The sequence below is a fragment of the Podarcis filfolensis genome (genome assembly GCF_964270895.1).
Source record: "Podarcis filfolensis genome assembly, chromosome: 8".
In the NCBI taxonomy this organism is placed as follows: Eukaryota; Metazoa; Chordata; class Lepidosauria; order Squamata; family Lacertidae; genus Podarcis; species Podarcis filfolensis.
In genome coordinates this window covers 71507531-71535327 of record NC_139611.1, presented here as the reverse complement: position 1 = coordinate 71535327, position 27797 = coordinate 71507531, and the positions used below count along the sequence as shown (strand labels likewise).

At 45.0% G+C, this 27797-nt stretch overlaps 2 protein-coding genes across 2 annotated transcripts in view; one reads left to right on the top strand and one right to left on the bottom strand.

The window, feature by feature from the left end:
* The first annotated feature begins 225 nt into the window (after positions 1 to 225).
* LOC310768540 (IgGFc-binding protein-like) lies at positions 226 to 22648 on the top strand. Its single transcript, XM_083626706.1, has 14 exons — positions 226 to 328; positions 2256 to 2321; positions 5362 to 6633; positions 7422 to 7750; positions 8746 to 9427; positions 10501 to 11099; positions 11629 to 12190; positions 14236 to 14831; positions 14916 to 15486; positions 16605 to 16804; positions 17895 to 18275; positions 19753 to 20039; positions 21474 to 21509; positions 22140 to 22648. The coding sequence occupies exons 2-13, from the start codon at positions 2279 to 2281 to the stop codon at positions 21478 to 21480; spliced, it is 5529 nt and encodes a 1842-aa protein (XP_083482832.1). The 5' UTR covers positions 226 to 328; positions 2256 to 2278; the 3' UTR covers positions 21481 to 21509; positions 22140 to 22648.
* An 863-nt stretch (positions 22649 to 23511) lies between these two features.
* Positions 23512 to 27797, bottom strand: part of LOC310768526 (IgGFc-binding protein-like) — a 36773-nt gene continuing 32487 nt past the window's right edge. Inside the window, exons 18-21 of the mRNA XM_083626676.1 lie at positions 26847 to 27046; positions 25634 to 26014; positions 25198 to 25484; positions 23512 to 23717 (exon numbers count right to left, since the gene is read on the bottom strand). Of these exons, the coding sequence (XP_083482802.1) occupies positions 23708 to 23717; positions 25198 to 25484; positions 25634 to 26014; positions 26847 to 27046 (878 nt within the window). The 3' untranslated portion in view covers positions 23512 to 23707. The remainder of the gene's footprint in view (positions 23718 to 25197; positions 25485 to 25633; positions 26015 to 26846; positions 27047 to 27797) is intronic.

Genomic DNA, 27797 nt, shown 5'->3' with positions numbered 1-27797 from the left:
ATCACCAGTGGCTTTCCCATGGCCAAAACATTTCACAACCAAAGACATGACTGCAGTCTCATCAGGAAAAGGGCTGATCCAGGAATCTCAGGTCCCAAGTTGGTTGTTATCTTCACAGCCCATTTTAATTTAAATCTATTCTGGTCAAAAAAAAGAAAGAAAAAGAATCCATCAACCCTCAAGTCCCATTGGGGAGTTCCTGGAACTGGCATTTGTTCCCTATATAAAGGGAAACTATGGAAGAGGGAGAAGACAGAGGAAGGGATCCTGCAGCAGCAACTCCCTCTGTTCTCGATTCAAGTGCATCAGAAACACAAGCAAACTGAAGGTAAGAAATGGTGTGCGTTTTCTTTATGAATAACTCCGTATGAATAACTCCAGCAAAAACTGTTCTTACATCTGGTGAGAGGGGAAATTCCCATTCCCATATAGAAACAGCAGATTTGATAGCAGGCCACTAGGGTTGCCACCTTTTGTAGGGCAAAATAAAGGACAGGTTGGGGGGGTTGGGAATACACTCACTCTCATGACACCAAATCCTTCCCTGTTTTGTGGGGGGGGGGGTTCCCCGTGTTTAGCCTCCCGCCTCCCTCACCACCCCTGGTTACACTCTTCTCGTTGACTCATGTAGACACCCACTCACAGGAAGAACAAGGATACAGTCTGAGTTCCTCACTTGTAGTTTCAGAAATCATTTAATGTGTCAAGTAGAAGTTATTAATATTGCAGTTGTTGTATAAGGGATTGTTATTATGACCGGAATGCAATTGAAATTAATAAGATTTTGTAACACAGAAATAAAGAAAATAATCAAACCATCAAATCTAGCATACAGGAGGGCCACTTTATCTAAATTACATAATTTAGTATTTGAATGATTGATATTAATATTTGTATTATAAATTGGTATTGTTATAATGAGGCTACTATTGGACTGTAATTGGAAACTGATTTAAAAAAATGTAAGAGAGGTGCTGTAGTCCAAGAGTATCTGGAGGACCACAATTTCCCCACTCCTGCAAGACAGTCCATTTAATTCTGAACCATGCCTACGTTCTGTTTTGACATAAGAGGGCAAGGTCACAATACTTCCTGTAATTCTGGGTTGCTATCTCCCCGCCAGCCTAACAAAACTGAAGGAGGAGGGTGTTTTGCAGATGTCTGTTACAGACTAGGACAGTGCTCTGAGTTGCTAGAGAAGACCTGCTTCATCAAACCAATAGGGTCCACTTAATTCAGAATCCTGCTTTCAGTATTGGCCATACTTGAAATCACCTAGGAACATAGGAAGCTACCTTATACTGAGGCAGACATTGATCCATCTAGATCAGGGCTGTCTACGCTGAAAAGTGGTATGTCTCTCCAGGGTTTCAGACAAGGGTCTCTCCAGTCCTTACCTGAAGATGCTAGGACTTGAACCTGGAACTTTTTGCATGAAACACAAATGTTCTCCTACTGAGCTACAGCACAGAACCTTGGAGGTGCAGCAGAGGACGATGCAACTATGATTTAGAGTGGAACCTTAAAAGTCAGGGTGGGGGGCTAATTTTGCATCACACAGGGTGCCAATGAAATTTGAGGCCCCAATGTCCACCACTGGTATGACACCCCCCAATAGGCTTGAAGCATGTGTAAGAACATAAGAGGAGCCTGCTGGATCAGGCCAATGTCCCATCTAGTCCTGCATTCTGTTTTCACAATGGCCAACCAGATGCCGGTGAGAAACCTGCAAGCAGGACCTGAACCCAACAGCGCTCTGCCTACCTGCAGTTGCCACCAGATGATATTCAGAGACAGGCTGCCTCTTATAGTGGCAGTGGAACATGGCTGTTATGGCTAGTAGCCATGACTATGTACAAAATTATTAAAATGTGCTAACTAAAAGAGAAGAGGAGAGGCTCTTTGGAGTGAGACTATGTGTAATGTAAGTTCTGTAGATTAGCAATGTGCCAAACAAAGAAGCAAACAAAACAGCTCTCCAGATTTCAGGGAAGTATGGCTACATTCATCCACATACCTGTGTGGGGAAAGCCCATTGGTCTTACTGGGATTTACTCACCAGTATATGAAGAGCTGCAGCTTCTGCATCACGCAGACCCCAGTTGAACTTGACTCACTTGCTCACAAACACAGTTTGGGCTGACAACTTGCGTTGCGAAAACCTCCAGCTATTTTCATCTGGCAAATGTTGGGTGGGTGGCTATTGTCTTGGAAGGACCAAGTGTTCCAATCTAATCTCAAAATGTATTTTGCAGCCGCTGTTAGTGTGTTGTCAAGCATGGGGATGATCAATCTCTGGACCAGGTTCTGTTTACTATGGGGTGAGTACTCTGTTGCATAACTGATGCTCATTGGTCTCCTTGTAGGGTGTCAAAGAGGGAGGGTAACTAGACAAAAGTCTTAACACCTCTGCCCCTTGTGAATACAAGCAAGATCCTTTCGTTTCTCCCAAAGCTGGCAGCAAACCCCCAAAATCCTGGCTGTAGACATATAGGAATCTTTCCACATCAACGCAGCACAAAACAGTAAAACTCTGGAGTCTGTTCAATACTATTGGCTCTAATCCAGAGAATGAACAAGGCTGTACACTTGCTGTGCTTTCTTCTGCCTCCCCCTTTCCCAAATCTTCTCCTTTGTGAATGAGATTGGATTCCCTGACCTGTTTACCAATGACTTTATTTACCGTGCTGACATCAAACATCCTAGCAACTCTTCCCAGTTCATGCAGCTGTCTTTCACTTCCCATGCAGTGTCATACCCTCCAAAACCTTGGGGACCAAAATTGGGATGCTCTCTTTTTTTGTCCCAAGCGCTCTAGCACGAGCCACCTGACTTGTGCCAGAGCAAGCATCCTTTGGTCCAGAGCTCTGCCGCAAGTCAGCTTGGTGAAGACTATTATGCAAAAGCAGAACTCACAGCATACTCTTTAACTGAGATGTGAACCTCCCGGTTTTGCAACTGAAGTGCAACGCATGCTGCCTTTTTCTTGCATTTTGCCTCTAAATGCCATTTACTGGGGTTTTGCAATCAGGATTGGAGTATCACACCCAACTCCTGCTTTGGGGTTTGCCACAGACATCTGATTGGCCACTGTGAGAACAGGATACTGAACTAGACATTCAACAGGGCTCTTCTGAATTCATTTAGCAATTTGCAGTTAATGAATTCCTCAAGGAGCCCTACTTTAATAGTTTTTTTTTTTATAATGATATTTTATTGGATTTTAACAAAACAGAAAAAAAGTTTACAAAATCTTAAATAATAAATTCAACACAAAAAACAGAAAAAACATAGAGAAGAAAAACAAAAAAAAGAAGAAAAAACAAGAAAATCAAAAATCTCTCTTTTCAATTTCTCACCATTTTCCCCTTTTTAACTTATTTTCCTGACTCCCTCCCACCTCCCTCTTTGTATTCCAATTAACGATATGTTCAGCAAATTCATACCTCTTATCTTACCCTTGATTATATATCCCCATATAATATCCTCATATTTTCATTTTTAATCAAACCGTTTTTGCCAATTCTTATTTCACCTTATTTCTCAAACCACTTCTTTTTTACAATAATTTCATTAATTTCATTAATTTTATCTTGTCCTCAAATCATTAAACTTTCAAAATTTAGACTAAATTTTGCTAGAGCCGATTACATCCTTTCCAACATCTTTTAATATTTCATTAGTATTAAACTAATTCCATAGATATAGATTAATTACACAAGACATTTCTCATTCTAGATTAGTCCAGCGCCCCTTTTCCTGGTTCACGGCAATGTCAGTCCATATATCATTATATCCATATCAGTCAGGTGTCCTAATATCCGAGGCTCTCAAATCATATCCAAGCCCCTTCTGCGAGTTTTCTTGTTCCTGTTTGTAGTTACATACATCCTTGATCCCTGTTGAGTTCTTTCGCCTTTCCTTCTCTTTCTCCTTGGGAGTCCAATCACCGGGTGGTTCCGTACAGTAACATTCTTCCTTTCCTTTTCTCCAATTGTCCAATTCCCCGGTGTTGCACTCCCCAGTGTTTATTTTGTAATCCAAGAAGTAATTGTTCCAAAAAAATTCTTCCACTCGTTTCACAGTCCCACCAAAGATAAAAATTTTCTTAAATCCAAAGTTTGGCCAGTGTCCTCCAAAGTCCATCCTCTGTATCTCCATCTTTCTCTGACCTTGCAGTTGCCCTATTAAATCTGTCTCCTGCATAGATTGTTGTGCAATTTCTGTGGCATCTTCCATTGGCACCTCTTTACTGACTTTAGCTGTATTGTCCCTCTTTTGATTCATCAAAATCATTTTCTCCTCCAGCTGTCGCAGCCCATCATATATTTTGTTCAGAGCAGATAAGACTTCCTCTCTATTCATTTCTGTCAAGGTCAGGGAGCTGGTCCCACGCTCTCGTTTTCCCTGATACAATGTTCTCTTTATAACTGAAAAACAGACACACTGGCTGGCTTCCTCTAGGGGGTGTAGTTACTTTTTGGCATCCATCTTTAAATTGTATCCAACAAGGAAAAATTCCTTTCGATTTCCAGATACTTTATTTCCTTTCAATATAAAACAAACAGGCAGAAAGCGGCTTTGGAATTATTTTTCCCTTTTCCAATTCTGTATATCAATTTTTCTATTTTCAATTTATAAGTATCACCGACCGTTTCTTTCCTTCTTTCCTGCCATTCCGTCCCCAGGTTAGGGACAGTGGAAACTTATTTTCTTAAATTTCTCTCTGCAGGCTTAAAAAGTCAAATTTTCCCCCCTTTCCTCCTGCTGTCAAGGGGGGTTTTGATGGTTAAAAATGCAGGAACCTTCAGGCTATCTGTTTTCCCGGCTTTTAGCTTGTAAAATCTTTGCTTTGATCTTTATACAAAGGACGGGAGGTGGACTTCCTTTTTACACCTTCCCGTTTCAGGTCAAATTCCAGGCTGTATTTTCATGCAAAATTTTCAATTGTCCTACTCACGGGTTGTTGTTTAGTATCCGAATTGTCATAGGAAGAAGGAGAACGCTCTCCGACAACAGCTGTGCAGCATCGCTCCGCAGAGTTAGCGATTGACTCTCAGCACCACACCAACCCCCGTCTCCTCCGGAGCCCTTTATAGGGTTCCTTTGCCAAACGGGGGGGCGCAAACGGTGCCCGCCGAGTCCCAGGTCCGCAGGCTTCTTCCGCCTGCGGTTTTTAAAGGGTCCCCGCTTCGCTGCAGCGGTAGGACCTGATTTCCACGGAGCTGTCTCCCTCTGAGTTAGAGGGAATCCGCCATTGTCGGAGGCGCCGCCTCCAGGAAGTCCTACTTTAATAGTTTTTAGGCCCCAGTGAAAAGTTTCACTGACTTTCTCAAACTTCGTCCCCCCCCCCCCATTTAGGTATTTCAAGTGGCCCTGCCTGGATGATGTTCAACATGCTCCCTGTCACAGTCTCCTCTAGCCCCTTAGGAAGAGAGTTCATCACAGCTTTCATGCAGAACGGCTTGCCACGGATGTTCCAGGGAGATTTTAAGCTGCTCATCACAGGGTATGCTCCTGCCACATCCATTACTATCTCCATGAAGCGACCTGCCTTAAGAGTACAGACCGAGGTGAATGCTGGCCAAACACTGTCAGTGAAAATCCCACCAGAGGCGGAGATGGTTGGAAGCACTGTCTTTGAAAACACGCTCACTATCCGGGCTGACAAGGACGTATCCATTCTCTCTCTGAACTACAAACCCCAGACAGCCGACACTGCCATTGTCTATCCCGTAGCAAGCTTAGGCACTGAGTACTACGTCGTTACCCCAAACGTGGGCACAGATCGCTACAGAGAGGTAGCAATCATAGCTTGGGAAGAACCTACAGCAGTTGAAGTCTACCTGAAAGGGGCTATTACGTTCCAAGGAAGAGTCTATCCCCGGGGGACCATGCTCCCCATCTCACTCCAGCCTTATCAAGCTGCTCAGCTACAAAGCCAAGTGGACCTCTCAGGCACTAGAATAGTCTCCCAGAAACCAGTAGCCGTCTACAGTGGACACACATGCGTCTCCAGGCAAGTCCATTCTTGTGACCATGTTTTTGAGCAGCTTTTGCCTGTTTCCAGCTGGGGCACCAACTTCATCATTCCCTCTTTGCCCTTTAACATGGAGTATGACATGGTGTTTGTTTCCACTTCCCAAAAGACTCATGCCAATACTCAGATGGGACAGAGCAAGAGAAGCCGGAATTTGCCTGCTGCCCGGGCGACAATGTATGGCATTCAAGGGACAACTGCCATGTCCCTCACAGCTAGTTCTGGTGTCCAGGTGATGTTCTTCAGTGATGGCGGAACCTATGGGAACCTCCAATATGACCCTTTCTTCATGGCAATCCCTGACATCTCCAGCTATTGTCAGGCCTACCACATCTATGGGCACGACCATTTTGAAAACTATGCCCTTATTGTTGCAAAATCTTCGGAGACTTCTGGGATCACCTTGGATAAGAGACCACTGAGTGGTCTTCAGTGGAAGCTGGTGTCTGGCACTGAATACTCCTGGGCATCACACAGCTTGGGCCAGGGATATACAGTCCACACAATAGAACATGCCTCTTCCCCCTTTGGGCTGCTGAGTGTTGGAATTGGAAATGAGAAGGCTTATGGCTCCCCAGCTATTTGTGCAAATGGTAAAATGGGATTCCTTTCCCCTCCTTCTCCCCACCTCTTCCTCCCTCTCCTCTTCTTTCATCCTTCAACTCAGGGATAGGCAATGTTAGTGCCCTCTAGATCTTCTCATCATCCCAAACCATTGACCATGTTGTCTGGGGCTAGGGTTGGAAGAGAAATTCAGTCCTGCTTGCATGCTGATGAGAAATGACCTACTTTGCACTTCTAAAACCAGTATGCAAACTGAAACAACTTCCATGTGATTCAATGATGAATTACGGTCAGTCACACACACACACGCACACACCCCACATTTTTATAGAAAATATAGCAAGGCAGTGTTGAAAACTGGGCCCCACCATGCTTTAAAAAGCACTATTCTCATATATCATAAATTACAATAAATAGACTATAGGAACTTTTCAAAACTACGAAAAATAGCACATATTTCCTCATTTTCACTTATAAAATTTTATAAAAACCATAACTTATCCTGTACATCATTTAAATTACTCTTATTGATCAATTTCTATGCAATTTTTTCTGAGCACCTAAATTTAAAAGTATTATACTTTGAAATACTTTGATCATATTAAAAGATTATAGGAAAGGCGAGGGATTACACTCCTCCCCATGCTCTTTATTTTGCATTCCCCAAACCTCCATATGATTTCCACCCCTACTCATAACTTTTCATGTTAGACTTCTATGGTCTAAGTGAACTTTCTTGAATTACTTTATCTTAATGTTTAAGCCATTATCTACCTGAACCTATTTAAAATGACTTGGTTGCTTTTTCCTCTCACAGATCCCTGCAAAAATCTCCAGTGCAGGACAAAGGAAACATGTGTGATGCAGAATGGTCAAGCGAGATGTGTCCATGAGTACATGGGGACCTGCCAAGGCTCCGCTGCCCAGGATTTCCAGACGTTTGATGGTCTGTTGGTGGACATTCAAGACTCCTGCACCTACACCATTGCAAAGTACTGTGGCAGTGACTCCACACTGGTCCCTTTCTCATTGGAGGAGAAGAGCAGCAACGTGAACAGTCAGGACGCTGCCAAGATGCAGCTGAGCCATCTCAAAGTGTATGGTCACACGGTCACCATTAACAAGGGAGAAAGTGTCCGACTCATGGTAAGAATCCAGGTTCTTTGGTTTGGGTCATTTCCATTCATAACTATAGCTGGGGTGGTGAGGGAGACTGCATTATAGTTTGTACTTTGGCTCTATTCCCTTATTATTAAGAAGCTGGTAATTTGGGTACCTGAGTCCCGTGACCCAGGTACTTCCAAAGAATTCCTCATATCTGCCTGCAGACCCAGAATTGTTACATGGTGTCAGAAGTGCGTAATGAGCTGCAGTAATGATAGTGAAAAAACTCGAGGGATCTCAATGAATCGGTAATCATCCCTGCCACAACCCCAAATAATCTGTTAAATGAGCTGCAAATAGCTCCAAATATCTTGTGGTCCTTTAAATGCTAAAAGTGGGACATAAGGAGAGTCAGAGACCACAAGTGTTTCGTCCCAGTGACTCTTTTCAGCACAAGCACTAATAGGAATCAGAAAAACAAGGGCACCTCAAGACATGTTCATTCTCAGAGTGGTTTAACAATAAATCTTGCCTACTGAAGAACTCTGGGAACTGTAGCTCTGTGAGGGGAATAGTGGTCTCCTAACAACTCTCAACAAGCTACAGTTCCCAGGATTCTTTGGGGGAAAGCTATGCATGTTTAAAATGATGCAAAAATGCTTTAAATGTATGGTGCAAATGTATCCATAGTAAGGTTGGAAGCTACAGGCTGAGGAGATGGCCACAAGCCTAGGTGTGATCATGAAAAACTATTGACACATTCATGGAGTACCCAGAGGGAGAAGGGGTCAATTGGAAAAATTGGAGGAATCGGAGGAAGCCTACTTCTCAGTGCCCCATGGTGACCCAGGCACCAAAAGAGGAAAGGGTTATTTTGTTACATGGAGGGCATACTTCCCAGACAGCCTTGGTACCTGTTTTTAAGGATATTAACCAATGACACAAAGTGATGACTTATCCAGGGGACAAAGTTTGCCAGAGAGGACTATAAAGTGTGTCTCTCCCTTACCCTGCCACCCCTTCTTTTTTCTTCTTAGGTGAATGGTGTGGCAGCCAGCATCCCTGCGACTCTGGAGGGTGGAAAATTCAAGGTCTTTGAGAGCAATGGATTGCCCATCATTGAAACAGATTTCGGCCTCCGTGTGATGTATGACACTGACGGGGTTGTAGTGGTAACTCTCCCCAGCAGCTACTATGGAGCCACCTGTGGGCTTTGTGGGAACTTCAACACTGAACCCCATGATGACACGACTTATCTGAATGGTACCTTTACCTCCTCAGTGGGGGACTGGGCCAGGAGCTGGAAGGTCGATGATCAGGACCCTACCTGTTCAGATTCCTGCCAAGGAGATTGCTTGGCCTGCAGTGATAGACAGGAGGAACTGTTTGGCAGCAAAAGGTATTGTGGGGTCATCAGCCAAGTTTCAGGAGGCCCTTTTGGAGCATGCCACCCCACCGTCAGCCCCACCAGCTACTTTAATGATTGTGTCAGTGGGATGTGCTTAAAAGGAGGGGACAAAGATGTGTTGTGCCAAATAGTGGAGACATATGCCACCGCCTGCAAAGAAGAGGGCATTGCCATTGATGAATGGAAGGTGACATCCGGTTGCGGACGAGCCCATCCTGACCAACAGGCAAATGAGACGTATGCTGAAGAAATCACTCCCCAAGAAAATGTCCATCATTCACTTGGTGAACCCATCCACAGCAGCACTGCATGTATGAAATGAGAAGTGGTCGCAAACCTAGTTTAGGGTTGGGGTTCAAGGGAGCAGAGGCAAGTAGTTACAGGAAGAGCCCCCTTAGAGCACGCCTTAAGGAACCCTGTGGCTCTCCAGATGTTGGGATCCAACTCTCAACAGCCTCAACCACCATGGCCCATGTTGAGGGGTGAGGGGAGCTGCAGTTCAAGCAATATATGGAGGGCCACAGGTTCCCCATGCCTGCCCTACAGAGTAAAGCAACCCTCAGCTAATCCCGTGGCTTTCTCTTCCTGCATTGCTCTGCCCCATGAAAATGTACAGTCTCTGTGGATGCTCTTGAAGCAACCAGAGCCACTGGGAAAATGGAGAGGGGCCAGCAACAGTTCTTTAGGCTCATGTCCCCGGGTGTGCAATGATTACCTGCAACTGCCTCCCCCATTATGGATCTAGACAATAATTATTGAACTGCTGGGATAGCTCAGTTGGTAGAGCATGAGACTCTTAATCCCAAGGTTGTGGATTTGAGCCCTACGTTAGGTGAAAGATCCCTGCATTGCAGGAGGTTGGATTAGATGACCCTCATGGTCTCTTCCAACTCTACAATTCTATCACAGACTTGGTCCAAGTTGGATTTGGTCCATCAGCAGGTTAGTTATCTTTATGTCAGGAGTGGGGAACCTTCTTCATCCTGAGGGCCATATTCCTTTCTAGGCAAGCTTCCAAGGGCCACATGACACTGGTGGGCAGGGCCAGAGGCAATAGTGGGTGAAGCAGCACAGTAGCACACCCCTCTGTACCCTCCATCCAGATGGAGGCATGATCAAAGTATACATTATAGTCAGGCAGAAATGCCCAGAGTGCAAAGCAGGGCCACTGATGGCCATATGAAGAGAGTGTGTGGTCCAGGGAGGGCTTTGTAGACCAGATAGAGAGGTGTGGAGAGCTGCATTTAGCCTTTGGGTCCTTGGTTCCCTTCCCTATTCTATAGTTTCTAAAAACTGACTATGAGCCCCATGTGCTGCTTGTCTAATTGATATATATAAGTAATGTCTTATCAAATCTAATCCATTCTTCCCTGCCACCCAGCAGCCGACACCTGCCCTGAAAACAGTCACTATGAGGCCTGCGGAAATGCCTGCCCAGCAACCTGTTCTGAACCGTCAGCCCCCTCTGCTTGCAAAGATCCTTGTGTGAAAACCTGCCAGTGCAACGATGGATACGTCCTCAACGGCGGCAAGTGTGTCCCTGTTGAGAACTGCAGTTGCATGCATAACAGCCTCCGCTACAAGGCTGGGGAGGAGTTCTGGGCTGATGAGAACTGCCAGTCTCGCTGCAAGTGTGATCCAAGCCTGGGCCAAGTGAGATGCCGGAAGGCCGCTTGCAAAGGCAATGAGAAATGTGCCCTGGTGAATGGTGTGCGCCGCTGCAAGGGGACGACATACTCCACCTGCATAGGAACTGGCGACCCTCACTATACCACCTTTGATGGGAGGAAGTATGACTTCCAAGGCACCTGCATTTATCAGATGGCAGCGGTCTGCTCCGCGGACCCCACCCTCACCCCATTTTTGGTCACAGTGGAGAACAACAACCGAGGGAGTAAGGCAGTGTCCTTCACCAAAGTGGTGACTCTGGAGGTCTATGGCATGACCATCAGTCTGAGCCAAGAGCATCCACGCAAGATTAAGGTACCAAAGGGAAAAAGAATACTGGAGGATGGGAAAGTGTCAGGAAGCTTTAAATTAGGGAACCTCAGGGGGTTGGACTTACCATTAGCACATTTTTCCCCTCCCAAGGGTTTTCTGTTTGTTTGCTTGTTCATTGCTGCTGCTTAAAATGACAATAGCAGCATCTGTGGTAGCAACTTGGACACTATTTTTCAACTTTTGCAATACCCCAGATCTAGTGTCATTCTAAGCCATTGTAGGAATCAGGAGAAATAGTGGCTGGCTGACACACATATGATGGGGAATATTCAGAGAAAATTCTGCGGTGTCCTAGTAGTGTGGGAAAGAAAGATCTCAGAAGTGTTCTCAATAGAATGTCTTCTGAGCATAGGAGGATAGGAAGCTACCTTATACTGATACTGACCTTTGGTCCAACCAGCTTAGTATTGTCAATAGTGAGTAGTAGCATCTCTCCGGAGTTTCAGACAGGGAGCCCTACCTGAAGATGTCTCACTGAAACCCTATGGGTGGTCACTTCCATGTTTTCCAGGTGAATGGAGTCTTTGTGGACCTGCCTTTCTCCTACGAAAATAAACTGAAGGTCTACATCAGCGGAGTCCATGGCTTCATCAAAACAGACTTTGATCTGAGAGTCAGCTTTGACTGGTACAGTTATGCCAGGGTCATTATTCCCAACACTTACGCCAATGCTGTGTGTGGTCTGTGTGGCAATGCCAATCAGGATCCCAGTGATGATTTTGTCATGAAGGATGGAACTCAGACAACAGATGAAATCCAGTTTGCAGACAGCTGGAAGTTGAAGGAGGTCCCAGGATGCTCTGCAGGATGCAGTGACTGCCCAGTATGCAGTGAGGCAGAGAAGCAGACCTACAAGGGGGACCAGTTCTGTGGGATCCTCAAGAGGAAGGATGGACCGCTCAGACAGTGCCATGAGGCCGTTGACCCAACATCCTACTTTGAGGACTGCGTTTTTGACACATGTCAATACAAGGGTCATCATGACACTCTCTGCAGTGCCATCAGTGCCTATGTGACGGCCTGCCAAGCACTGGATGTCAAGGTTGGGAAATGGAGATCAGCCTCTTTTTGCAGTAAGTTTGGGCTCTCCTGCATCTGTGCATCATGTGCTCATGTGCCTTTGCATGAGCATGTGTCAAATATCCACTGAATGCTAAAAATATATGCACCAGTCCAAGGTACAAAACCATGATTTTGCCTCTTGTATCAGGAGTGGGGAATCTGAGGGTCTCCAAATGTTCCTGGACTCCACCTCCCATCAGCCCCAGTCAGTCAGCGATAATGGGAGTTTTAGTTAAGTGACTGTTGAAGACATGGCTGGTCCACCCATGAGACAAGGTGAGACAACCGCCTCAGGCAGCAGGATCCACAGGGGCAGCTGCTCCTGATGTAGACCTTTATTCTCCTCCTTGTTCCTGATATAGATCTTCACTCACTTCTTCTTCCCTGGCAGGGAGGGATGGTGCCATTCTGTGGTTTGTTTCAGGTGCCAAAGTGTTTCGAGCCAGCCCCCCCCAAGGGTATCATGCTCCCCACCCTTGTAAGTGGAGGGCAGATGCCTTGCCCCTCGTTGAAAATGTGGTTTGAAGAGAGGGCATCACTTTTGTTACCTTCCAAATTTATGTTATTTAAAAATAATAATAATTAAAGATTCTCAGGAATACAAATTGCATTAGACTATGTAGAGTGGCATATCCCTGCGCCAATATTTCCTACAGTTTTTGAGTTGAAATAAATACTGTATTTGACTTTTGATAATCTAAACAATTGCACACAGGCCATCAAAATTCACCCTCAAAGCCAATTTAGCCTCAGAACTGATCTGAGAAACCTTGTTTGGGATTCCTTCTGTTTCTGTTTTAAGGCGAGAAGGAAAGGTTGGTGACAATATTGATCAGTTCAATGACCAGTTCATGGCGACATCTTTTGGAAGCAGATTGCAGACTTCTGAACCTCATTGGGACTGAAATGCCCCAAGAAAAATCTACATCTGCAATAAGCAATAACACTTAGCAAGCAATGTTTGGGTGGGAACCCATGTAGTATACTGGGATAGCTGACATGTTGCCCTCTAGAATTTGCTGCCCCCTCATCACTGACCATTGTTCATACAGGCCAGGACTGATGGGAGTTGGAGTCCAACATCATTTGGAGGCCACCATAAGGTGTGAAGCTCTAATTAAACATGAGTGCTGGCTTCTTAATCAATTTAGGACCCAGATCTGGGCCAGCCTTAGGCCAATCCCAGACACTCCAAGTGTCCCTCTTTTCCAGGGACATCCCTGATTTAGAGAAGCAGTTTCTGATTTGATCCCAGAATGTCTCACTTTTTCTTAGGATGTCCCTATTTTCATTGGATAAATGTTGGAGGGCATGGAGTTATCTGACCTCCAAGCCATCTGAAGGCAACCCTGTATAGGGAAGTTTCAAAAAATGTTTAATGTTTTATAATGGGTTTTTTTATATATGTTGGAAGCTGCCCAGAGTGGCTGGAGCAATCCAGTAAAATGTGTGGGGTATAAATAGTAAAATTATCATTATGGAGTGGGACATCCCTATTTTCATCGGAGAAACATTGGAGGGCATGCAATCCAAAATGCTGCATTGGGCCCAGGATACATAGCCCTATTGGCTATGCATTACATTAATCATTTGTTGTTCAGTTGGGCTATGACAACCGAACACAAAATCCTCTGTTGAAAAACAGCTGTCTACTAGCTTAATAGTCTCCTTCTGTGATATTCCCATAAGAGACCCTTCGGCAGTATCATCCTTCCCTTTTCTCTTCTTTACTGGAAATGCGTCCCAGAACGGCTTGTCTCTAATTGCAGTGTACTCTGGGAAGTCCTATTGCACTATCGCTCTAAATGATACTTACACAATACAGTCCTCATGTAGGCCATTTGTTCTGTTCCAGCCACTCAGTCCCATCATCCTTCCAGAAAACATTAGGAATCCCAATGAACACATCTCTCTTCCTGGATGAGTGTTCCCTCCCCACTATTCAAGACCACTAGAATTTCATTAAAATAACCTTTGTTTGAAATGTAGGTTGGATGCATCCTCACTGTTAATCTGCAATGGTTGTCATTCTCCTCCTCCTTTCTTCTTTTTCCAGGCACTCCCTGTCCACGCCATTCCCACTACGAGCTCTGTGGAAGTGGCTGCCCTGCCACCTGCAACAGCCTCTCAGCTCCGGAAGTGTGTGAGGCTCCGTGCACAGAAGGGTGCTTTTGTGATACTGGCTTCATCCTCAGTGGGGATCAGTGTGTCCCTCCAGAAGAGTGTGGCTGCATGTTCCAGGGCAGATACTACAAGAAGGGAGAGGAGTTTTATCCTGGTAGCTCCTGCCAGGAGAAGTGCCGCTGTCTGGACAATGGAGCCACCACATGTGAGCAGTTCTCCTGTGGAGCACATGAGGAGTGCAGGGTGGAGAATGGCATCCAAGGCTGCCACCCTGTGGGGTATGGCACAACTATAGCATCTGGTGACCCCCATTATATTTCCTTTGATGGACGAAGTTTTGATTTCCATGGCTCCTGTACTTACACCTTAGCCCAAGTCTGCAGCCAGGACCCTAATCTAGTGAAGTTCTCCGTGTTGGTGGAGAACGGCATGCTTGACTATGGACGTTCTCCTATTACAAGGACAGTTGTGATCTCTGTTCACGGACACTCCATTGCCCTTGAAAGGGGGATGAAATGGAAAGCTATGGTATGTACTTCCTAGTGATGACCACTTGTTTTTGAATTTAAAACCAGACCTCCATCCAGCTAATATGATTTCTTGTTTGCACAGGTGGATGGAGAGCTCTACACTTTGCCAATGAATACAGTGGATGGAAAACTCTGGATCACCCAGGAGGGGAACAATATCATTGTTCATTCATCATTTGGCCTCACAGTCCTTTATGATCCCTCCTCGTTCATCCATGTGTCTCTTCCTAGTACCTACCAGGGACATATGTGTGGACTTGGGGGCAATTTCAATGGTGACACGAGTGATGATTTCATGCTACCTAATGGACAAGTCACCCAAAGTGTGGATGAGTTTGGAGCCTCTTGGAAGGTCCCTGTGGCTGGTGCCATTTGCTCTGATGGCTGTGGTGTGGAATGTCCCACCTGTGCTGCAGTGCAGGCAGCACCATATGAGGCCAAGAGCTCCTGTGGAATGATCCAGTCCAAGACAGGTCCATTCAAAGACTGTCACTCTTTGGTGAACCCTGCTGAGTACTTGAGGCAGTGCCTGCATGACATGTGTGTGGCCGGTGGAGCTGCAGAGACTCTCTGCCGAAGCCTTCAAGCCTATGCAGCTGCATGCCAACTGGCTGGAGTCAAGATTGGAGCATGGAGAACGACCTCCTTCTGTTGTAAGTCAGCAAATTTTATCCCTTTCCTCATATGTTCTATCCCTGAGGAAAATCACTCCTCTAAAGCTGTTTTGTTCTTGTTTGGCATGAGAGAAAGGTCTCCTGTTGGCACCATTGACTGAGAACGTGTCTAATGTCCGAATGGTGAGAGATAATTTGTAAGTCTAAATGAAGCTGGGTCACAAAAGTATGTACTGCAGACCTTTGCTTGACTGTTCCAACTACATGAAGACATATCTTATAGCGATTTGATCTCTCTTATACAGCTAAGGGCACAAGTGGGTGGGGGGAATCACATTAGGAAGAACCAGATCTGAAAGACCATTACAGTGGTACCTCGGGTTACAGATGCTTCAGGTTGCATACACTTCAGGTTACAGACTCCGCTAACCCAGAAATATTACATTGGGTTAAGAACTTTGCTTCAGGGTGAGAACAGAAATCGTGCAGCGGCAGAGCAGTGACAGCAGGAGGCCCTATTAGCTAAAGTGGTGCTTCAGGTTAAGAACAGTTTCAGGTTAAGAACAGACTTCCAGAATGAATTAAATTCTTAACCCGAGGTACCACTGTTCTGTACTTTCCCAAGTCCATACAGTATATTTTGTGTCTGAGGAGGGATTGGGGAGCCTAAGCTGGGTCTCTCTTTTCAGATACATCATGTTGCTTTACACTAGCTCTTGACATATTTTTAGAGTATTAGAGAGAGAAGAAGAAGAAACCACTGTTCTGGGCATAATTCTATTTGCTGAATTTCATTTCCATTCCTCCTTTCCTCCAAGAAGTTCAGCATGGCATGCATCAGTGCTCATCAGCCTTGGCTCTCAAGCTATTGTTGGACTCAATTCCCATCAGCATAGCCAATGATCAGGGATGGTGAGTTGTAGTCCAATAACATTTGAGAACACTAGATTGAAGAACACTTTCATACACCATGGGAGCCAAGTCTTCAGATGTTGTTGGATTCAAACTCCCATTAGCCCTCAAAGGCCAATACAGTCAGAGAGCTATGAAGAGCTGACAGATAACACAGCTCTAGCATAGGCGAAGGAGAGCTGTACAGCAGGTAACCCTTGAGTGCAGATCATCTCATTCTGTACACCTTCTTTTCTTCCTTTCAGCTCTACCTTGCCCAGCTAACAGCCATTATGAGTTGTGCACCCGATCCTGCGATTTCACATGTGCTGCCTTATCTGCTCCATCTCAGTGCACCGGAGATTGCTTTGAAGGCTGCCAGTGTGACACCGGCTACGTGTTTGATGGGGAAGACTGTGTGTCCATGGACAAGTGTGGCTGTGCTTATGATGGGCGCTACATCAAGGTTGGTGATGGTTTATGAAGCAGAAGGTTCCTCAGCGGTGCAGTGATTGTGACACAGTTTAGAGGAACTTTTGTATGTATTCACACACACACACACACACACACACACACACACACACGTATATCTTTTTATATCTATGTGTCTGTCTGTCTGTCTGTCTGTCTGTCTGTCTGTCTTGCTGCAATGGCCAGATTATGGTGTATGTGCTGATTTTATGGTGGTTGTTGTATAAAACAGGAGAGGGCCTCTTGCTTCTCAGTCTTTGCTTCCATTGCAGCAGCTGCCTATTTTGTATCAAAGTTTGATCACCATGGATCTATACAACCATCATTGGACACATGGCAGGGCCTTCTTGGTGGGAGTTCCTTGCCTGTGAAATGCCTTCCCTGGAGATGTCATCTGTCTTTTTTAAAACAAAAAACCCCACCATGTTTATGCTCATTTCATGGCTGAAAGAGACTGTTCTCAGCCACATTGAAATAATCAGCTGCAGGGATATGTGGTTGGTTTTAAAATGTTCTTAAGTAGGGGAGCAGGTGGCACTGTGATCTAAACCACTGAGCCTCTTGGGCTTGTTGATCAGAAGGTCAGCCATTCGTATCCTCATGATGAGGTGAGCGCCCGTTGCTCTATCCTAGCTTCTGCCAACCTAGCAGTTTGAAAGCATGCCAGTGTGAGTAGCTAAATAGGTGCCACTGTGGCTGGAAGGTAAATGGATTTTCCATGCACTCTGGTTTCCATCACAGTGTTCCATTGTGCCAGAAGTGGTTTAGTCATGCTGGCCACATGACCCGGAAAGCCGTCTGTGGACAAACACTGGCTCCCTCGGCCTGAAAAGCGAGATGAGAAGTTCTTAATTTTTAATAATGTTCTTCAATCTTCTTAAATTTTTTAAATGTTTCAAGTACATTTTTTGTTTTGTTTAGAAGAGTGGGAAAGAAATTTAATAAACAAATAAAATAATTTTGATTCCGTTTCCTATCCTTTCCTTCAACCCATCCTTCCCTCCTGGATTTACGGTAATGGTTTTGATATCTAAAAGCTGATTTTCAACAGGAAGCCTTATCATCTTTCCCGAATTTCTTTCCAGGCTGGAGAGACCATCATCTCCAATAACTGCTCAGAGAAATGCACCTGTCGTCCCTCAGGCCAGCTCACCTGTGCAGAAACCAGCTGTGCCACAGGGGAGACCTGTGTGCTCACAGACAAGGTCCGCAGCTGTGTAAGGCAGGAAGGGCACTGCACACTCAGCCCAGGAGCCTGGTTCACCTCCTTTGATGGAGCCAAAGGGAAACTGCTCGCTAGTGGCATCTACAAGATTGCCTCCTACTGTGATGAGCAGTCACCATCCTGGTTCAAGGTGCTGGTGGATGTCAGTGAATGCAATGAAGACACTGTGCCAGCTGGGACAGCCGTCTATGTCTTCTTCCGAGAAGCGTTCATCTCAGTGACCAACTACAAGGAGACTTGGGTAAGCCACTGTCGGCCACGATAGTTCAGTGGAACCTACAGCCCAAATGTTATGGGTGTCAGTTCACATCCAAAGGCAAAACCCACCTACTTCACTTTCAATAATAATAATAATAATAATAATAATAATAATAATAATAATAATAATAATGTAAGAACTGAAGCACAGCCATCCTTTGACACCTGCAGCTCTCTGAATTTTGCAGTACAGTGCACAAGAAATGTGTGCACAAATGCATGTACTGGGCTAAAGAGTGCATAAAATGCATATAAGTTGAAAGAGCATACAAAATGCATTATATTAGGGGAAATGGCTCTGCAAATATGTGTATATGAGGCAAATCTGCATAGAAACACATGTATATTAAGAGAAATTCATACAAAAATGCTGATGAATTTTCACGAGGACTTAAAGAGAGTTGCAAAATGATGCAAAAGTGTGGAGAACTCAACTATAGACTGGAAAAATGAGAAACTGGGTGAACCCAAAATTGACAGATTCACCCATCCCTACTCTAAACATCAGTTGCTGGGAGATAAAGCATAGAAGAGCCTTGCTTCTGGGCTTCCCGGAAGCAATTAGCTGGACACTTTGTAAAGCAGGATGCTGAGGATATTTCACCCCTCCCATTGCAAGAATCTGCTGATGTTTCAGAAAGGAGGGGGGGATTTTGCTCATTACTTATTCCGCTCCAGCCTGACTTAAAAGGGGGGGAGTCTGAGTGTTATCTGTGTATAGATAAGGTCGCTGCTCATGCAGCTGTAACACTCAGTGCAGTCCAGCGTCTCCATTTAGTCTGTAGTTAGTTTGTACAGTAGCTGTAGAGAATAAAAGAAGTTATTCTACAGAAGCTGTCGTTCATGTGGTTCATGCTCTGCTGTGCTCCGCTGACTACTGGAAGTGAGTTTGGTGCTCACAGCTCTGAGTTGTGAGTCCACAGCACTTAGACCTGCTTCCTGCGTGGAAGGTCTCTGGAAGTGCCTTCCAGCTCGCCTGGCCCAGTCGGGGCTGAAGAGGTTGAGCCCAGTCGGTGGCACTGGCTCAAAGGCGAAGCTGACAGATGCTGGGTTAGGGATGGACCAATCTCTAGTTTGTATCAATCGTTTAATGAAAGGGCTGGTGCCGTGCTGTTTTTATTGTAATTATTGATATGGTTTTTATAGAATTAATATATGCATATAATTTAAATTCCATCAGTGTTTTAATTGTTTTTAATGATTGTATTTTCTATGTTTTCAGCAGTTCTTATTTTTATCTGTAAGCTGTCTTGAGTCAGGGAGAAAGGCAAAGTATAATAATAATAATAATAATAATAATAATAATAATAATAATAATTCAAAAGTTTGTTACGTATGTCCTGTTTCTGCTTTGATCTGCCCCTCTTTTTCTTCTCCTTCTGGAATTGGGAAACAAATCCCATTCACCCGCAATGACTCTCAGCATGACTCTGCCTCAGCCTGTCCTCTTTGCCTTTCAGGTCAATGGGCTCTTGGTGCAGCTTCCACTGAATGTCTCCAACGCCGTGTCTATCACTGAATCTCAGGACACCACTGTCATTGACCAAAGCTCCCAGATGCAAGTTCTCTTCGGTTCCAACGGCAAAGTGACCGTGAGAGTCACGGAGAGCCTGGCAGGGAAGTTGTGTGCCCCTTGTGGGAACTTCAACAATCAAGTCTCAGATGACCTGCGGCTGCCCAGTGGTCAGATTGCAGGAGACATTGCTGAGGTCGTTGATGCCTGGAAGGCTAGGGACTTCTTAGAGTGGTAAGTAGGTCCGACTCTGGCTCTTGGCTCTTTGTGATAAGGGAAAACAGCCTCCCCCAGCTCCGTGCCCTCTAGACGTATCAGGTTCCAACTCTCAACAGTTGCTTCCCATGGCCAGGAATGATGGGAGCTGTAGTCCAAATCATCTGGAGGGCACCAGGTTGGGGAAGCCAGGAGTAGCTTTAGGCTACAGAACTAGCCTACACTTATAGGAACGTAGGGGAAGTTGCCTTCTCTCAGGTCAGAGGATCCATCTAGCACAGCACTGCCTACTCCAACTGGCAGCAGCTTCCCAGGTTCTCAGGCAGGGAGGTAGATTTTTAACAGGAGGTGCCCAGGATTCAACCTGGGACCTTCTGCATGAGAAGAATATGCTCTACCTTGCAGAAATGACTATCACTTCTCTCCAGGGCCATCCCTGGTGCTACAACTAATCCAGAATGCGGCAGCTAGACTGGTGACTGGGAGCAGCCACCAAGACCATATCACAACAGTCCTGAAAGACCTACATTGGCTCCCAGTACATTTCTGAGCACAATTCAAAGTGGTGGTGCTGACCTTTAAAGCCCTTAATGGCCTCGGCCCAGTATCTATTTCACACCAGGTCTAACACCCCACTTCCTCACACTGCTGGCCTCCTTCCCTTTCTGAGGCCCCATCTGTACTATGCATAGCAAGCAACAACATGCCACTTTAAACAGTCACGCCTCCCTAAAAAAGGATCCTAAGAACTGTAATTTGTTAAAGATGCTGAAAGTTTTTGGGCCACCCCTTTTCCTCTCACAAAGCTACATTTTCTAGGGTTCACTGAGAAAGATCAGTTGTTATCTGGGAACTGTATCTCTCTGAGATGAATTTGGGTCTCCTGGCAACTCTCAGCATCCTTAACCAACCACAGCTCCCAGGATTTTGAGAGGGGAGCCAAAACTGCTTAAAGTGGTATGATACTGCTGCAAATGTCTAGTGCAGACGGGGTTTCGTCCTTGTTGGGTTGAACTGGGTTGCAAGCACTTCCTGCAAGTGTTAAGCAGCTACAGTGGTACCACAGGTTAAGAACTTAATTTGTTCCAGAGGTCCATTCTTAACCTGAAACTGTTCTTAACCTGAGGTACCATTTTAGCTAATAGGGCTTCCCGCTGCCTGATTTCTGTTCTCATCCTGAAGCAAAGTTCTTAACCCGAGGTACTATTTCTGGGCTAGCGGAGTCTGTAACCTGAAGCATCTGTAACCTGAAGCGTCTGTAACCCGAGGTACCGCTGTACAAGGACTTTTTATTCCCCACTCTCAGCCCCCAACCCAAACATGCACATGCTATGCAGAGGGATACATACAGTCAGTGTTAGAAGCAATGTAACAAGAAGAAACATTGGGCTGCCAGAAGGCACACCTTGAGGGCCAGTCTCACAATTCTCTCTCCTCTGCTTGCTTCCACAGTTACTAATACCTGCACATGAGAAACTCCTTAGATTGGTAAGTGACTCTCCAGACTGCTGTTGTTTCTAAGGGCCCACTCTATGGTTTGTTTAGAGTAAGATAAATGAAGAGCGGAAGTCTGCACATCACACTAAGCCAAACCATTGCTTGGCTTGCAGAAGCACAGTACCAGGAGTTGGGAAGGGAGAAGCAAAGCAACCATCTTTGGGAGGGGAAGTTACTATTTCCATTCCTTCAACTTACTAGAAGGCCAGCCTTTTTTCTGATCCCAACCCCAATTTCTTTCTTTCTTTAATGTGTCCCACCAGCACCCCACTACTAGACACATCCCACTTGCCTTTGAGAGCAATGCCACGTCGTGTTGTTCCCAAAGCATTCTGAGAAGCATAGCTGGCAGAAAACTAAATGACCGGTGCTAATTTGAGATAGCCGGCACACCTTCCTGATCATCAAAGGGACACCTTAGCCCTGTGTGTCCCTTTGACAATCTCAGATGGATTGCCAGCATACCTTCCTGATGGTCTGCCTCCTCTGCACCCATTGGGTCCCCTCAATGCTGAGTGCAACTCGGCGCCTGTGTTACTGTGCAACTAGAGCATCTACGAGAACAGGCTCAGCCCATGGCCTCTGCATAACACAACTCTTCTTATGCCTTTTCCTCTCTAGATATATCTAAAATCCCAATCTGGAAGCATGCACTGGATGCACAAGCACCTTAGAACAATGCCGTATTTGGTTTAAAAAAAGAAACATCCAAAAGTTCCTGCACGAGTGGAGCATCCAGTTAATAAACAGAATGTGATTATCTACAATAACTGAGAATGGAGCCTTCATGTACAGAGGCAGTAGCTCTGTGTACCAGATTCTGAAGACAAACAATTAGGGGAAATAGCTCTCAGCTTCTTGTTCTGCTTGTTAGCTTTCCATGAAGATCTGCCTGGCAACTGTGGGACTCAAATGTGCTCAAGTAGACGGACCTTTGACCTGTTCTAGCAATATGAAGTCCTTTATCTTCAGCCTGTCCAAATGTTTTCTGACGTTTGATGAGAGTTCAGCATCTGATCCCTTGGTGGCTTGTGAATCGCAGGATGTTCAGAGATGAAAATGTGTAAACCTATTGCACTCTAACCAAGCGCTATAAATTCATGTCCTTAACTATAAAGAAGTAAACCCTTTGACAACCTTCTGTTGTTTGTATAAACTCATTTTCTTGCACACCCAGGATGGATGCATATGCTATGAAACGTCTATCCAGTCTGATTTAGCTTGGACCATTAAGGTGGGCCTGCTATGAAATGTCATCTGCACAATTTGAGATGAATAGAAGCAGGAAAATACGGATGAGTCTATTTACAGTTCATGGGTCTCCAGCTAAGTTATACTTGGAGCAGACCCATTGAAATTAATGGACATAGCTTAGTCATGTGCGAGCATTTAAGGGTCTACTTTGAGTAGGACTAGCATTGGCTTCTGTTCATTCATGAGTCAATTCTATCCATCACATTCCCACAGAAATGTGTGATTTTTCAAAAAAATAAAAAAGTGTGTGAACATTTGTAGCTATATATAAATATATGTCTTTTACAACGAAATACAGATGTTTTTCCTCAATGCATGCATTTCCAAATGCATTTGACCCTAAAATAAATGTGCTTACATATTTTAGCAAGTTTTGGAGCAAAAAAAAAGCATTTTGGAAAATTCAGAAAAGTGTAAAAGTTCATTCCAATCAAGTTTCTCCCACGTGTTAGCCAAAGACATATAGAAGGTCATTTTCATGCCATCATTACTCACATGATCTGCTCCAATCAGCTGTTATTTATTACTGGGCTGTGTGATGTAAGAAGCACTGGCTGGAAGGGAATCTAAAGGAAATGCTGTTTCCCTGAGGTCGTCTTAAAGGATGTGGTAAGCCGCTGAGTCTACTGCACCTATCAATCATCTCTCCCCCACCCCTCTCTTAAAAGGAACTTGCAGGCTTACATCAGCCCAGCTTCCCGATTGAGAATCTGCAAAGGCTTGTTACACATGGTCAGAATTTTTCTAGAGACAAATCTGCAGATATCTTTATTGACATTCACCATGCACTTTTATTTCGTAACATCCTTCATGTCTTTTTGCAGCTTACTCAGGTTTGACATGTAGCCATGCTCCAAAGCAACATTGTAAAAAGCAGCTGCAGGCAACTATCACTGGTGCAGCAGGCAGGTGCCAGTCTTGATGGTCACTTCCAACTATTGCTCACTGCAACAGAGAGACAAAAAAGAATTAGACTGTAGTCCTTTAACCACTTACCCGAAATTAAGCCCCATTGAAACTTGCGTCTGAGCAAGCATGACTAGGATTGTGCTGTCAGCTGGTCTTTGTGATCCAAAAACCAGAGGTACTCAGCAGGCAATACAGAAGGTCCATGGTTTAGTTTGGAAAGTGTGGATCTTCCATTGTTACGGGACATCAGCTTCCATTATCCTTGGCCATTAGCCTTGCTGTCTGGGACTGATGGGAGTTGGAGTTCAATAACATCTGGATGGTCACCGATTCCCCACCCCTGGCTTAGTGGCAGAGCACTAGCTTTGCATACAAGAAGGTCTCAGGTTCAATCCTTGGCAACCTCAGTTACAAGGATCAGATAGCAGGTGGAATGAAAGACCTTTGTCTAGACATATTTTTTTAATAAAAAAAGGTTGATTTTATTTTTTGACTAGAGCAATGCTACTGGGGAGGATGGGGCATTAGCTCTTTATTCCTAAACTGTTTAATCCAAATCTAAATCACTACGCCTGCCCCACACTGCAGACATCATGAAAGCACCTATATATTTTTCACCACAGGCCTAATAGCAGCATAGATGATGGCCCCAACTAGGAATAGGAATAGCAGCATAGGTGATTGCCCCAACTAGGAAATAAATGGGTGTGTCAACAAAACAGAGGATTCTTTAAAGTAAAAAAAGAAAAAGCAAATTTAAAAAATGGTGGGAGGCCCATTTGTAGATCTCCCATGTCATACGTGGTTTAGCCTTTAGTAGCCAAGATCTGACAGTCAAGCCTAAAACCAGGAAGACACCTGGGTGAATGTTTCCTGGTGCAGTTAAGCTCACATGGCAGTGCCTAGAAAACTGCAAGTTGAGAGAGCATTTTTGTTCTATTTTTAGCCATTTCAAACATAATTTGGCTTGCCATTGATGGCTAGTCCAAGGAGTGGGTCAGCCAAAGACAGTGTTTGGAACCTGCCTCTCAAGCTCCCAAGGCAGCCCTTCCCCAACCTCTAGAGATTGTTGGACTACAACTTTCAAATTCTCTGACTATTGGTGATGCTAGTTAGGGGTGATGGGAGTTGTAGATTAAAATGTCTGGGAGGCACCAGGTTAGGGAAGGCTGTCCTAAGGTCAAGCCTACTCAATGCATCAAAGGCGCTTTGAGTTCTATTCAGCCATCATTAATTAGCCAATTACCCAATGGGAATCCCAGTTCCAGAAATCTAACAAAGAGTTCTGAGCTCCCTCACAAAATTACCATTCCCAAGGATGATTTGGGACAAGAAGACATGCCATTTAAACTGGTTTTTAATATTAGTTTTCATGGTTACTGTTGTGCCCGAAAAGGGTTGGAAGGAAAGAGCTGAGCCTTCAAAATTCTTTCTCAATTAGATGACAGGTCTGCCATTTCCAAGCAAATGTCTAGGTTAGGAAACAGAGCACTGGAACAACTGCGAAGTGACTCACCAGCCAATAAAGTCTCTGGCTTTCCAAGCATCAATAACCTCAGCGATGTTCGTCACAACCTTCCCATTGGGTAGTATCAGGTCATCAGAGCTGTCACCATTGAAGTTTCCGCAGGATGCACAAAGCTTGCCCGCCAGGCTGTCTTTGACCTTCACTGTCACTTCCCCTCTGAGTCCATAGAGAACCTGAAGACCAGCCCCATGGCTGATTGCAACCACATCCTGGGAGAAGCTCACAGACACAACTTCAGAGACAGTCACTGGGAGTTTCACTGGCTGTCCATTCACCTGGAGCACACAGACAGAGGAAGAGAACATGGCACATATCAAGGTTGCTTAGCTCACGAGTCTTTGAGTTGGGAGTCAGAACCCCAAACCAGGTTGTGGGCAGAGGCACCAACCCACATGACCAGAAGGATCAAGTCAGGGCTTCTTACCCAAGCCTCCTTGTTCTTGTTGATGGCAATGAAGGCATCTCGGAAAAAGACATAGACTGCAGCCCCAGCCATCACCTCCCCATCACTGCACTCCTTGACATCCACCACCACTCGGAACCAGGCATGGGCGTGGATGTCGCAGAGAGAAGCCACTTCATAGGCACTGCTGTAGAGTATTTCCCCCGAGGCACCATCAAAGGTGGTGAGCTGGGCTCCTGAGGTGAGGGTACACTGGCCTTCCTGCTTCACACAGGCCCGCACGCCGTTCCTGAGGGCACATGCCTCTCCTTTCTTGCAGGTAAATACTTCACAGGTGAGCCGGCCTGAGGCATGGCAGGTGCATTTTTCAGAGCAATCCTTGGAGACGATGCTTTCTTCAGCCTACAGGGGAATCCCCAGACATGCAAGTTGATTATTTGCACTGGTCTGATCAATAGCAGCTTTTGAACTGATAGGAAAAGGTAAGGTCATCAAACTTTTGACTAGAACTGGGCTGATACTTTTGACCTAGCTATATTCCGTAATGCCCGGAAGTGAAAAAACCAAAATGGCTACCATGCTGTCAAGATAAAAATTAGGAAGACAGTGTCTGGAAAGATGGCATCCCAGATTTGGGCTTCAAAGTTTTGGAGGGTATGCCTTTGGTCAACTTGTCTAAAAACAAGCAAAGGTAAGCCAACCCTCTGACATGCCCTGATATTTCCTCCTCTCCCTCCAAAACAGATGAAAATCCTCCTTCCCTGAATATTGTCACAGGGGAAATGGTTCTACGAAAGTTGGATGAGAGAGAGATTTTCTGAACAGCTCTAGCTTTTGTCATGTAAATTTTAAACAGTTAAAATCATTAGTAGGATTGGAATATCACTTGTAGCTTAATGGTAAGTTTTTGGACACAATGGAGAGATAAACATTTTTGATTATTATAAAAGATGCAGGAGGAAATGATTAACAAAGGGGAAGAGGGGAGGCCAAGAGATTCCCTGGAATCTTGTTTTCATGTTGGACACAGGGCCGTCTTAACCATAGGTGCCAGGGGTGCGGGGCACCCGGGTGCCAGGCTCTCAGGGGCGCCAGGCTGAGAGTCTGGGGCCTGAGAGTTAGCGTCCGGGGAAGAGCCTGCCCATCAGAGACATGTGACTGTAAAGTTTTAATCTGAAAAACCAAATAAATAAATTTATTAAATAAAAAGGAAAGAGGAATATATTGGACAAACCTTGATGTAGTACCCATCATGCACACAGCCACACCTTTCCATCGGCACGCAGGTTTCCCCATCAGACACGAAGCCAGCAATGCACTGGCAGCCTTCAAAGCATTTCTTGGTGCACAGGGTGGGAGCAGAAAGGCCTGCGCATGTAAGGTCACAAGACCTGGTGCACAGCTCATATTGACTGTTGGCAGGGCAAGCAAGGGCTGCAGAGAGAAAGGAAACACAATGATATGATTGCCAAGAAAAGTTCCCCTGATTCTCATGCACGCAAGGGACGATTGTCAAGGGACAATTCAATGGAAGGAGTAATGGCAACTGAGCAACCTCCATTACCTTCTCCATTGGTGGTGGTGGGGAGGGAGTTATTGGTTTGGGGGGTTTTGTTCTTGTTTTTATCATGTATTTTGTCCTTTTGTATTGTGTTTTTATGTTGTGAACTGCCCTGAGATTTGTGGATGAAGGGTGGTATACAAATTTTAAAAATAGTAATTATTATTTTTTTAAAAAATGTAATATGTTAAGGGATTTGGTGGGAGTGAAGCTGCTGGTCGTGATTGGCTGAACTGTCAGAATGTTGTCTGTGAAGGACGGAGGAAGCGGAAAACCCCCTCTGCCATTGGCTGAGCTGGCTGGAGACTAGTAGGGATGGGTAAATCTACCAATCTATTTCTCTCAATTTGTCATTCCCGCCCCCTATATTAAATTCAGTTCTGCTCATTTCCATATCAGTTTGGAACTTTTCTTTTCTTTTTTAAAAAGTCCTTGTTAAATTTCATCAGTATTTTGAAATGGAATACGCAGGATGAAACGGTGAAGTCAGCCATGATTAAGTGGGCACAAGATATCGGTCATAACATTATGTTTGCTGACTGGGAAAAGTTGTGGACCACCGGTTTGAAATTTATGGCATGTAATGCCTTAAGAGAGAATATTATGAAAATGATCTATAGGTGG